The sequence below is a fragment of the Bombina bombina genome, chromosome 4 (genome assembly GCF_027579735.1).
Source record: "Bombina bombina isolate aBomBom1 chromosome 4, aBomBom1.pri, whole genome shotgun sequence".
Classification (NCBI taxonomy): domain Eukaryota; kingdom Metazoa; phylum Chordata; class Amphibia; order Anura; family Bombinatoridae; genus Bombina; species Bombina bombina.
The window spans coordinates 592,397,791-592,411,879 of record NC_069502.1 but is presented as its reverse complement, the minus strand read 5'-3'; the positions used below and the strand labels follow the sequence as shown (position 1 = coordinate 592,411,879).

The following is a 14,089-nucleotide window of genomic DNA, read 5'->3' as shown; positions in this document are numbered from 1 at the left end:
TGAGTATCCTGGAGAATGCAGGGAGTTGGGTATACTCAGTAGGCGAGGTTACCATTAAAAATATTAGACCTCTGTGCAATCTTCAGGGCTCCGGAGGATTGTCCTCTTCTGAAAAAGGAGATTTATATGCATTTTCGACTTGTCAATGTCAATTGTGGCATATTTAATTTATCAAGGGGAACACACAGTTCTCTAGTGATGAAAGAGGTGACTCATATTCTTCAATGAGCAGAAGTCAATTTCAGCATCATTTCTGCATTTAATTTTAGACAAGAACAACTGGGAAGCAGTTTATCTCCGTCGCCAATTCTTTCATACAGGGGAATTGCAGCTTCATCCGGCTATCTTCAATCACATAGTCAAGAAGTAAGGTCTTCCCGAGACAGACCCGATGGCGTCTTATTTAAACAACAAGCTTTCCAGATATTTTGTGAGGTCCAATGATCCTCAGAGTTTGTAGATGCTCTTGCAGCTTCCTTGGACTTTTCGCTTTACATGCATTTTTCCCAAACCACTCTGCTTTCAAGGGTGATAGCTTGAATCAAACAAGAGCTCTCATCCATATTTATGATAGCTCTAGCTTGACCCCTCAGAATTTAGTTTGTGGTGTTTGTGCAAATGTCCAGATTACCTCCACTGTTTCTTCCTCTAAGTCACAACCTGTTATCTCATGATCCTTTTTATCTTTAAATGTTTGAGTTTCTCAACTTGACGACTTAGAAGATGAACGCTTAATTCTATTTCAGAGAGGCTTCTCTGATACAGTTAAATGCTTTAATCCAGGCTAGGAAACCTGTTTGAGGATGATCTGTCACAAAGTATAGAACTTTTTTTTTCTTTTTTGTACAAAGAGCAAAATTTTAATTTGGATTCATAATTCCCAGAATTCTCCATTTCTTTGCAAGACAGTTTGGATAAGGACTTATGCTGTAGCTCTTTGAAGGGCCAATTCCAGCATTTTCAGTTCTATTCCTCAAGAAAATCAACAACCTTCCTAAAAGAGGTATTCAGGTATTTGTCAATTTAATTCCTGTTATTAACCCACTTTCTCCTCCTTGCAACCTTAATATTGTTTTATGAGTTTTGCAAATTCTTAATTTGAACATATACATTCTATAGATATTTATCTTTATCTTGGTTATTGTTTCTTTTAGCTATTTCTTCTGCTAGAATAGTCTACAAATTGTCTTCTGTTTATTATGAACTTCCTTATCTAATTTTTCTTCAGGATAAGACTGTTTTAAGAATCAAATTTGATTTCTTACCAAAGTTAGTTTCTTTGGAGAAAATCAATAGAGAAATTGTAGTTCCTTCTCTTTGTCATAATCCTAAGATTTCTAATAAACTACTTTTACATACTATGGGTGTAGTTAGAGCCTTAAAGTATTATCTTCAAGATACAATGATTTTAGACTATTCACTTTTCTGTTCATTCATTTCTCAGGTCCACACAAGATTCAGAAGGCCTTGGCCGTTACTTTGGCCTTTTGGTTAAAGCTTTTAATTCACAAGGCTTACTTGGAGGTGGGAAAGTCTTTCCCGAAGCATTTTCTGCTCATTCTACCAGATCAGTTTCTTATTCCTGGGCTTTTCAAAATGAGGCTTCAAGGGACAGTCAACACCCGACACAACATGATTCCATATTTTTAAAACCCAAACGAAGATCCACCTGCACCGCCTCCCTTCTGTATTACCTAAATCCTCGTCCTAGTAATCATTCTCAATACATTGTTTAATCTACGCTAAATATGGCTGCCAAACTGCTCCCCATCATCCTTCTTCCCCATCTCTATGCCATTTCAGGCTCGTCCATGTAGGTATTGATGACACTCTTCATACGTCATTGTGCATGCGCATTTGTAAATAATTCAGATCGTACTCCGAAATCGGACTTGCAGCAGTTAATTCATGTGTTTGATGTCAGCAACAATTGTGCAGAATAAAGTTCCACTTTTTTGGTTCCTACCGCCGCATCGCCCATGTGCGAAACTCCGTGAACGAGCTTGAAGTTTCTGACACAGGATTGAATTATGATTGGCGGATAGCTTGAAAGAGAAGGGAGATATGTAACGGTGGGGGGAGTTAGGTGGCCATATTTTGAGTAGATTAACGCATGTATTGTGAAGGATTACTTGAAGAAGGATAGAGGTAATAGAGAAGGGAGCAGACGGATCTTCGTTTGGGTTTTAAAAATATGGAATCATGTTGTGTTGGGTGTTGACTGTCTCTTTCAGTTGAACAAATTTGCAAGGAAGCAGCATGGTGATCTCTACATACCTTTTCTAAATTCTACCACTTAGATGTTTTTGCTTCTTTTGAAGCGGCTTTTTTGGTAGGAAAGTTCTCCAGGCAGCAGTGTCTGGAAATGATATGCTTGCCTTCTCAAAAGGTTTTGTCCTACCCTCATAACTCGTGGACTCCATAGCTTGTGTATTAGTTCCCAGAAGTAATGAACTTGTGGACTCTCACCACCTTGTGAAAGAAAACGAAATGTATGCTTATCTGATAAATTCCTTTCTTTCAAGGTGGTGAGAGTCCACGAGGCCTGTCCTATTTATTTTATTTATTTATTTTTCTGCCTAATCCGTGAGGTGGGAGAGATAGAATACTCTTTAATTTTTTTGGAATCTTTGCATCCACCTAGTGGTCAGGAGTTGAACTTGTGTACTCTCACCACCTCAAAAGAAATGAATTAATCAATTAAGCATACATTTTGTTTCTCATTGCAAGCAGACATTATTGGTTGAAAAGCTATATAGGGGAGTGTTAAAGCTTCTGAGAGTTTCTACCAAGGATTCAAATGTTATTATTTTCGACAATGAAGATTTTGATGTATCATAAGATAAACTTAGATTAAGTCATTTAAACATTGTTATAGTTACTGTTGCAAAAAAAGCCATTCATGTTAATTTTAGGCGTATAATATCTTTTTTACAGGCAGTTTACATAGCTCCACTTAAAGCATTAGTACGTGAGAGAATGGAGGATTGGAAAATTAGAATTGAAGAAAAACTTGGAAAGAAGTAAGTTATATCAAATGGTGCAGAATAGTGCTGAGTTTAGCCATTCTACTAATGAATAAAATAAGTTCACAAACAAAATGTTATAAACATAGAGTACATATTGCAATAAGAAGTAGCTGTTTTTATAGTGGTACTGCTGAATAAGGATATAGCTATGTGAATATCACTGCAAATCCATTTGGAATCCTACAGATGCTTTTGTATTAAATTTAAACAATGAAAGTGTTTGTGGAATTATTATTATACAGGATATACAAATGGCATACTTTTATATAGGAGTTTGATATGGGAGCATAGTCTGTGTTGTTGTTGTTTTTTTTTATGATTATTATTATTAGGCTTTATTTTGTATCCTGTTAATAATTATTTTACATATTTATAGAATAGGTTATTTTAGTAAAGCACTATAGTGTTAAAAGAGCAGCTATTATCTTGCTATCCTTTTAAATGACAAAAACTGAGCACAGTTTTTTTTCCCTGCACTTCAGAGTTGTAGAGCTGACAGGTGATGTTACTCCTGATATGAGAGCAATTGCTGAAGCAGACCTTATTGTTACTACTCCTGAGAAGTGGGATGGTGTCAGTAGGAGTTGGCAAAACAGGAGCTATGTACAGAAGGTTTCTATTCTCATTATAGATGAAATCCATCTGCTTGGTAAGTAACAGTATTGCAGATGTGTCTTAAGTTATTAGACCTAACATTTTGTTTAATTGATAAGTTCCATTTTTTCTTTTGACCAGGGGATGAGAGAGGGCCGGTTCTGGAAGTTATTGTGTCTCGAACAAATTTTATTTCATCACATACTGAGAGAACTGTAAGAGTAGTTGGTCTCTCTACTGCTCTTGCTAATGCCAAAGATCTTGCAGACTGGTTGGGTATTGGACAGGTAAGTGGAACTGTTTTGTAGTAATTTATGAGTTTCTATTCACTTTTGATGCTTAGTAAAAAGGTTCCTGAAAGCCAAAACGCATATTCTTAACAAAATGTTTATGTTGATATAATATAATATATTTTTCCATTATTATTTAGTGTTAACGATCATTGCTGGAAAACATGAATTTCTTAAACATATTTTATCACATGTTGCTTGGTGTTGTCATAATATTTTCTTCTATGTACTTCTGTAGATGTTCTATGTAAAAAAAAGTTTAGACCCAAAGTTTCACTGAGTGATTCAGCAATATTATAACATTAAAGGTTTGTAGCTATCTTATGAAATTTCATAGATACAAGGTCTATTGTGTAACAAAAGTAAAAGCAGCACACCGAACTCTCCTAAGAGGGAATTCATTACATAATAGATTCAATGACCACACAAATATATGCAATTATTTAAGCCCTCTTTGTATGTTTTTTAACTTTGTTGAGTTATTTATATTATTTTCCTTTTGGTCTCATAATAACAAATCGAATATTATTATTGGATTATTATCTTTATTTTCTATTTTGTATGTATGTGAGTATATATGTATATAAATATATACAGGTATACCTCACTTTACAGCGCTTCACTTTACAGCACTTCGCTAATACAGCGCTTTGTGGAGCTGAAGTTCAACTTCCAAGAATTTTGAAACAGTGCTGTAATCTTTGTAAAATTGCGAGAAAAGTGACTGGCACCATTTTGCTATGCACAATTCACCCTTTTTACAGCATTACAGTGCAATCTGTGTCTCAGTGTTATAGTCTGGTAAGTTTTACTACAGTAATTGTCACTATTTTACAGGTACAGTTTCTATTGAATACTAATTGAATACTGTGCTGTGTGAGTGTTAAACTAAACATAGCACTATTGCACCCCTAATATTTGTTAGTTCAAACATGTTTTCAAGTCTTTAAACACACTGGCAAGTGAAAAGAAAGCTAAAACTGCCTTGTTTCACTTTAAGGCGGTTTTCACTTTACAGTGGGTCTCCGGTCCCTAACCCGCTGTGTGAGCGGGGTATACCTGTGTGTATATATATATATATATATATATATATATATATATATATATATATATATATATATAGGACTTGCATTTCAATCTTTTGTGAGGAACAAAATGTGGAAGTAAGCAGTGGCTTGTGCCCTTCGAATATTTTCGTAGCCAGATTTTTTCTTATAAATGATCCCCACACTAAGATCTGTGAAAATCCAGATTTTAAGATCTGTGCAAATCCAGATTTTAGGGTGGGGATCTTTTACAAGAGTCAATCCAGTTACGAAAATATCTGAAGGGCATGAGCCACTGCTTACTTACGCATGTGGATCCTCATGAAAGATCTGAATGCTCATCCCTTGTATATAGAAAAATATAATAGAAAACGTGTCCCACTTTGTTATAATATTTCTGACTTTGTGCAGGTAGCTTGTTTATATATGTGCTGATGACTTGCTAATTTATCTTTACCATACAGATGGGGTTGTTTAACTTCCGGCCATCAGTACGACCAGTACCTTTAGAAGTTCACATTCAGGGATTCCCAGGTCAGCATTACTGTCCCCGTATGGCCAGTATGAACAAGCCTTCATTTCAAGGTATGTTCTCAGGAATGTAAAGGGTGTGCATGCATTTCAAATATTCTGACAAATAATACATGTTATTGTTTCCTCATCTTTTTTTTTAGTAGTAATTTTCGCTCTGAAAAAAATTTGTAACATTTGTAAAATCATACTGGTGTCACTTGAAAGGTTGTTGCTCTGGATTGCAGTATTGACTGTAGCTTACGTTTGTTATTTATGAAGCTACTACAATCAGCACAACATAAAAGAGCAAACAATCCCAGAGTATGGGACCAACTGTAAAAATGTTAATATAGGAAAACAATCTCCAAATATTGAAAATACTGAGGTGCATGGAGTGAACCACAAAAATTGTCCATATCCAAAATAGAAAAAGTGCATTCACTTAATTCAAATCACAACTGAACCCTCTGATCATAAGATACGGGCTGCATCCTTCCATAAGTACTCGCTTCCAGCTTCACTTGAGCATAATCCTAGGCTCTGTATCCTCTTTCGGGATGTCGGTTTAGACCATGCTGCACTTGTTCTAAATAGAATAGCAAAAAACAATGGAGCACCGTTCTTCATAAAACTGGCAGCAGGTAGATACCATAGAAGCACTGCAATAGGTAGCTGATGCATCCTGGCTCACATGCCGTAGTCTTAGTTGCTTCAAGACTGGTGCTCCTACATTGTTTGTTTTTTGCCATTTATGAAGTTGTTGCCAATGCAATTGCAGTTTCTCTAAATCTCCTATTGATTGCATTGCCAGCGCATAGCGCACACACACATGCAAACACAGGCACACACACATTTTTTTATATATATACAGTCTTAGACAATTGTGTTTATTTTTCTAGCTTCAGGTGTTACTTTTGCATAGTGTTTTATATCTTCAGAATATGTAGGCTGCCTTCACTTATAAATAGCATAGTGAAGTGCCTATCAGCAAATAGCAGTTTGCCAAAGAATATTAGTAATGACATCACAGGGAAGCTACAATGCAATTTAGCTTTGTTTATGTTTTTTATGTATATGGAGGTTTTTTATTTATATGAACATAGATTTGAAATTATTGCATTTGGCTATATTTAAAAAAAAAATACTTTTGTACATTGTGTATTAAAATATATTCCTCATCACAGTGTTATCATATACATGTTAATGTACTACAATTGCACTTACCAGTTATGAATTTTACATCTACAGTATAAGTTAGTTGTTAATGTGGACACCAGTTTTACCCATATGAACTTCCCCGAGATTACTTAATAGCTAAGTCTTCTGGCTTGTGTTAGTCATATGAGGCTTTTACATAGCAATTTGCCCAGTTTACAAAAGCAATGGAAACAAGGCTCTAGTGTTTTCTTTTTAGACATAACCTAGAACATTTCCTGGGTGAGACTTGTCATATTATTTCTACAGTGGTAGTAACTAAACTGTCTGAAGAAAAAAATATCATCCATACATTCAATCTTTTCCATATTAGTCCATCAGATTTCTCGTTCACAGTCCCTCCAATGGCTTTTAAAAGGCATTTTAATTTCAAAGCCTTCAGTACGTTAGAAAACTTTCTGATCATAGACTTTTCAAATACAACGAACAATAAATTGTTTTTGTTTGCTTTAATTTGGAATCTAACAATGTTTGCAAAGATAAGACATTACTTCTGAGACCTTTTCTTTTATAATGTATTATCCTTATATTGTTGTGGAACAAAGTGCACACTTGTGGGAGTTGTGTTTTATTGTTTGATTTTTTTCTTCAGAAAAACTCCAACAAACAAATCTGCAACACAAAAAAAGTGTTTTCAAGCACAATGTACAGTCATCATAACTTATGTATTCAGAAGCCACCATGCTTTTGCCCATCTGTCCTGTTAAATGTCTGCAAAAGTATGTTTGAAAGCACACTGAGGGCCTGATGATCTAAAGCTCTCTGGGCTCGCAAGATTATTAAAGAATGCTCGCTAGTTCTTCTATTTCCCTGGTGGAATTATCTAAAGCCACTGTTTACCCTGAAAACAGGGTGTCTCGCTAAGGGGCATATACTGTATTTTCGGCTGAAAAGTGCACAATAAAATTTGTATTTTAAAAATCATACAAAACAAATAACCATTCACACAAAAATAAGCAGGAAAAATTTGTATTGTTAAGGTGTATCAAAAATCATAACAAAAGGGGAGTTCCGGTAGGAGGAGCCAGCAAAGGGAAGCGCTGGTGCATCGCTCTCTGTGAGCGTCCTGGAAGATCCCAGAGAACTGCTGGATTCTTGGCCACAAGCTTTGCGGGCCTGAAAACGAACTGCACCCGGGGAAAGGAGAGCAGTAAGAGGCAGTTGGAACTCCACAATTCGGGCTAATGTGTCTACTTGCCTGGACACCCCCTCTAACTACATGGTACACTACCACCTGACGCTAGGTGCACGTGTTATGCACTATCTGCATTAGGATCTACTAAGAAGCCGCAACGCAACAAGACACAGCGCGGGGTAACTCGGTACTTAGGGCGAGCAGGGCGGCCCATTCAAAGCCCATTCAAGGAGATAGCGGCTTAACGCTGGAACGGAAGCTAGAACTAAGAAGCAAGTCGGCCCCACAGGCTGGGAAGCGACTCCTAGACCACGGCGCAGGAACCCTTCAATGCAAAACTGCAAGTATACGCTCAGTGCTATAAGCGGTTTGTTCTAAAGATTTTACTTTAATAAGATGTGTACCGGCCGGGTCTTAAAAAGATCACTAGCCGAATGAAAGGACACTAATTCACAAAGGGACAGTCAGATAAGACGAGATATTAACTGCAGTTACTTGTCCGGGATAAGATATTTTGGCACATTTCTACCTGCTGCTCCTGGGTGAATAGCTATTGAATAAAACTCACAGGCTGGGGAACGATCAAGCTGTAAAAGAGCCATAAAAGTTTAAAAACAGCCGTGTTAAAATAAATGCTGTGCCAGGCTAACGGCGCTCCCGTGAGAGATAATGTTCTGGAGCAATTAAACAGAAAAGAGAGAGAAAAGGGCCTAAATGACTGAAGTTATCACAGTAAGACCATAGGCACAGGTCTGAAACAGATTTTATGGCCCGTTTATAGTGCTAAATGTGCTAACTTAGTGCTAACCGATGATTGTAATAAGTGCCTGGAAAATCTATCTTATTTCCTGCTGATACCTTAACCTAGGATAAAAAAGACCCTGTCTTGGGATTAAAGGAGCTAAGTGCGAACATGGAGTAGCTGATGTAGAAACATTGAGTCATACGAAAAATATGGAGTTTGTATTTCATAACAAGAGGCCTGTTTATATATTCGCTATACCTTCTTGATCATATGGAACTGTGGACAATAGCATAAGTTCATTTAAAAGGCTCATGAACTTGTAAATGTAAATGCACTCTAAATATAAATAAGTTTTTTTTTAGTCATATTTAAATGAGAGTCCAGGAATCCATTTAGTAGAATAGGCTATAGTGTGAATAACTTTCCTATTCCTGTGTAAGCAGCCATATCATTTACAGGGGCTGTTTAGAGAAGTGTTATCTGGCAAAAGTAAAACTGGACTATCCTTCTATATACTCTTATAGTTTAATAAACTGTTTTACCTTGTTATCTGAGTAGTGATGGCATGTTAAAAGATTATATATAGTAGTATAGAAGTTATAACAATATTCTATAAGCAATAATAATATTACTGGATATAAAACTATTTGCCTCAGATAGATAAGGTTATTGATTTAAGTGTATAGAGCTGGCTTGATAGAGGGGTTTACCTATACAGGTGTAGGACATAGGAATAGTCCTGTAGAAGTAACATTTACATAAAGGTGTTTATGTCTAGGTTTACAGGCTTCAGATACAGGTTCATTGGAAACCTATAGAAGTAACAAGAACATTGAATAAAAGGGGGTCTATTTTTTAGAAGTTACAGATATAACCCTATATACAATTCTATAAGCTATAGATCAAACCCTATAGCTAGAATAACAATTTTGGGTTATAAAGGTACATTCCTCTATTTAGTCTAGCCCTTAATTAGAAAACATCTATTATTTTTTAAACACAGTTGATGTTTCCCAGGGGGAGTTACCCTTCTCTAGAGTAATCATATTGGTTTTTGGTACACTTGAATATTTTGTATAAAAAAAAAATTTTCTTTTTTTTTTTTTTTTCTTTTCTCTCTTCTTTTAAGAGGGATAAGTAACACATAAAAGATCAGAAGGCACATACACAATTCACAGATATAGAAAAATAAATTGAAGCACTTGTTTGCTATCACTAGCAATATTTTAGTATATATATGGATAAATACATCACTAATACACAAAGCAGCACTATGTCTAAAAGACAAAAAATGCAAGAGAAAAAACTCACTAGGAAGTAACAGGGTGAAACCTCTTTAGAAGGTGGTGGTGAAGAGGGGTCCCTCTCAGGGGAAGGAGACTGGGTGGTCAGGAAACTTTCAGAGATGTTTTTGCCACGCTTTGATAAGATTCAGTCTGAAGTTTCCAAATTAGCAGAAGATTTTAAAAATTTCTCAGGTAGAATGCAGGAAGCGGAGGAAAGAATATCTGAGCTAGAAGATAACCAGAACAGATTAGAACAGATACAGAACAAGAATAGTAGTCAAATATCGGATCTATGTTCAAAAATAGAAGATCTAGAAAATAGAGCACGTAGAAACAATGTAAGAATCATAGGTCTACAAGAAGGGGGTAGGGAAGAAAGTTTACAGGAATTTATGTCATTACAGCTACCTAGGATACTAGGGGTTGAAGAGAAAGACCTACCACTAAGGATAGAAAGAGTGCATAGAATAGGGGCAATGAGGCAGAATCTCACTGAGCAAAAACCTAGATCAGTAATTGCTAAATTCCTGGACTTTCAAGACAAAGTTAAAATTATGAATTTATATAGAAAGAAAGGAGGTGTGGAATTTGACGGGAAAAAGCTGTTATTGTTCAGTGATTATTCTATGGAAACACTGAATAAAATAAGAAGAATGACTCCCTTGTGTACAAGCCTAATAGCAGCAGGGCACAAAGCAGTTGTTATATACCCAGCAAAATTGAAATATGTGGGTGAGGAAGGGGTGAAAGTTTTCGAAGATCCTGAAGAAGTTAAGCATTTTTTTAAAATTGTCTAAGGAGATAGTAATGAGTTGGAATAATAATTTAGGGGTTTGGAAAACATTGGTTATATACTGTTTGATTTTAAATATGTGTGCAAATTTTATAAGAAAGAGGAAACAAGTGATAAGTGTAATTTTTTTGGTTAAGGATGAGTTTTTTTTGTTTGTTTTTTTTTGTCCTCTCCCTCTCGTGCCCTGCGGTTCCTCTCAGCCCCCCTCCTTTTTCATTGCTTTTTGGTTCTCTCAAATATAACCTTAATCCTAATCTAATAGTTTATGAATACACATTTTTTATAATTAAATAGTAAGATAATGCAAAAACTCAAGATAATCTCATGGAACATTGGTGGGATAACATCCCCTATTAAAAGGAAGGCTATAATAAAATATTTGAAAACATTAGGAACAGATATTGCCTTAATTCAGGAGACCCATTTAAAGGAGATCGAAAATATGAAATTAAAGTGTAACTGGATAGGTGAAATTATTACAACTGATTGTAAAGCAAGGAAAAGAGGAGTAGCTATAAATATCAATCAATAAAAACTTAAATTATAGAATTCTGGAAAAAAGGGTAAAAGAGAATGAGCGTATAGCTATTATTAAAGTAGAAATTAACTCTGAAGCTTTTACAATTTGCAACGTATATGGACCTAATGAGTATAATAAAAAATTCTGGGACGAACTTCAGTGTAAATTACTGGAATACTTAGATACGAAAATAATTCTAGGGGGTGATTTTAATATGGTCCCTAGAACGCCAATAGATAGATTCCAGTTTGGAAATAAGAAGGATTCAGGTAGACACTCTCGCAGAGAGACTAAGATTTTTAAAGATATATTTGCCAATATTGGCCTATGTGATTTATGGAGATATAGGAACCCAGGAGTCCAGAATTACACTTGTATTTCAAAAACCCATAGATCCTATTCAAGGATAGATCACTTATTAGTTTCAAAAAGCTTAATACCATTAGTCACAGATACATCTATATATCCTATAACAATATCTGATAGGTTTAATATATGGATCTCGAATTAAAAAAGGGAATAATTTTTTCTTCCCTAAATATTGGATAGAAAATACAGAATTCTTTAATTTCCTAAAGAATAAACTAGAGGGTTTTAGGATTACCAACAGCCAACATATAAGGGAACCAATACTTTACTGGGAAACTGCAAAAGCAGTTTTAAAATCAGAGATGATTACATTTATGGCTTATAAAAAAAAAGAAATTAGGTAAACGCGAACTACAGCTATTAAATACAGTAAACAATACATATAATCAATATCTTAGAGATGCCTCTATAGAAAATTGGAACAAATATATATTGGCTAACAACCAACGGAATTTATTTTTAATGCAAAAGTATACGCAAGAGGAGATAAGGGGTAAAAGTAGATTTCAAAGATTTGGCAACAAGTCAGGCAGATATTTGGCAGGCCTAAATAAAATACATAAGAAGAGTACAGTCATAGCCAATATCAAAAGAGACGATACTAATATAACTTCCCAAGAGGGGATCTTAAAAGCTTTTAAAGAATATTATTCAGAGATTTATAGAACTCAGGGAATAAATCAGGAAAGAAAGAGGAAGTTTTGGGAGGAAGTCAGAGTTCCCCAAATCCCGATAGATCAATTGGAATGGTTGAACTGGCCAATCGAGTTAGAGGAAATAGTTGGGAAGATAAAATCGCTATCACTAAATAAAGCTAGTGGTCCGGATAATCTCCCAAAGGAATTTTATAGATTAATGAATACAGAAATAGCACCAATTTTGGAAAGGGTTTATAACTATGTATTTTCTTCCCTTCAGGAATCTAGGTTAAATAGATTTATGGATTCTATCACTATACTTTTACTTAAACGAGGGAAAGATTCTCAAGACATGGCATCCTACAGACCAATCTCATTATTAAACTCGGATTTAAAGATATTAACAAGTATTATAGCTGAAAGGTTACAAAAAGTGATCCCAATTTTAATACATCCAGATCTGTCAGGATTCATTACTGGTAGATCATCCTTCTATAATATCAGAAGAGTTACAAATGTTATCACATATGTCTTGGCTAATAAAGATAAAAAAATTTAAAAAGGAGAGGATTTATTACTATTAACGTTGGATGCACAAAAAGCTTTTGATTCGGTAGAATGGGATCATCTTTTTCAGACCTTGAGTATGTTTGGGTTGAAAGGTAATATTTTGGAATGCATTAAAAATTTATACTCCTCCCCAAAAACGGCCTTCTGTATAAATGGACAACAATCAAAATACATAGAAATGTTCAGAGGCACTAGACAGGGGTGCCCTCTCTCACCAATTTTATTTGATCTAGCCTTGGAGCCATTTATGATACAAGTTAGGGAAAGAATTCAAGATATAAGAATTGGGGATACTGAAAAAAAAAGTAGCAGCATATGCGGATGACATGTTAATATTTTTGAGAAACTCTAAAAAACAGATCCCACTAATACTGGAAATAATCGAAATATTTGGGTCATTTTCTGGTTACAGAATTAATATACAAAAATCAGAGATCCTGTGGCTTGTAAAACAAAGAGATTCTGTTTTAGACTCTAAGTTCAAAGTAGCAGATACATTTATAAAATATTTGGGAATAAACTTTTCTAACACACCAGGTGAATGGTATAAGTTAAACTACGAGCCCCTATTTTTTAAAATCATAGAGGAAATTAAAAGATGGTCACATCTACCTATAACCCTAGCAGGGAAAATTAACATGTTTAAGATGATAACAACACCTAAAATTCTATATTTAATCCAAAATTTACCATTGAAAATTAAAAATAAGGATTTAATACGTATCAAAAAAGCTGTAACTCAACTCTGTTGGAAAGATAAAAAAGCTAGAATATCATATGCAAAATTATCCATTGCAAATGAATGGGGCGGAATGGGGCTACCTGACTTAATGTTATATAACCAGGTGTTTTTTACTAAAATAGTATTAGCTTGGATTTCCAACAATAATAAATTTGTAGATTTAGATTTAGAAGAAAATATAGTAAAACCATATAGCCTAAAATCTTTAATACATATAGATTACAACAAGTTACCAGACAGGGTTAAAAAATTGGATAACATTACAAATTTAATTATAGCTTGGCAAAAATTATGTAAAATTTTGAAAATAGCTTTTCACTTTTCAAACTTTTTACCTTTAAGAGGGAATCCTGAGGTAATGATGAATGTCAAAGTATGTCAAAGATGGCAGGAAAGAGGCCTTACCTATCTATACCAGTTAATCGATAATCAGAAGAAATGTATTTGGGACTTTAAATATTTGAAAGATATGTATGGATGGGAAAATTCACATTTCTATATATATCTCCAGTTAAGACACTATTGTAATTCATTAGGAAGGGTGATTTATTTAAAAGATAATTGGGTTAAGTTGACTCCCATAATGAATTTGTTTGCCCAAGGA

The 14,089-nt window shown here is 34.8% G+C and overlaps 1 protein-coding gene across 1 annotated transcript in view; it reads left to right on the top strand.

The window, feature by feature from the left end:
- ASCC3 (activating signal cointegrator 1 complex subunit 3) overlaps window positions 1-14,089 on the top strand; it is a 1,409,126-nt gene that overhangs the window by 1,078,460 nt on the left and 316,577 nt on the right. The window contains exons 27-30 of the mRNA XM_053710577.1: window positions 2,938-3,023; window positions 3,512-3,678; window positions 3,765-3,910; window positions 5,424-5,544. Of these exons, the coding sequence (XP_053566552.1) occupies window positions 2,938-3,023; window positions 3,512-3,678; window positions 3,765-3,910; window positions 5,424-5,544 (520 nt within the window). The remainder of the gene's footprint in view (window positions 1-2,937; window positions 3,024-3,511; window positions 3,679-3,764; window positions 3,911-5,423; window positions 5,545-14,089) is intronic.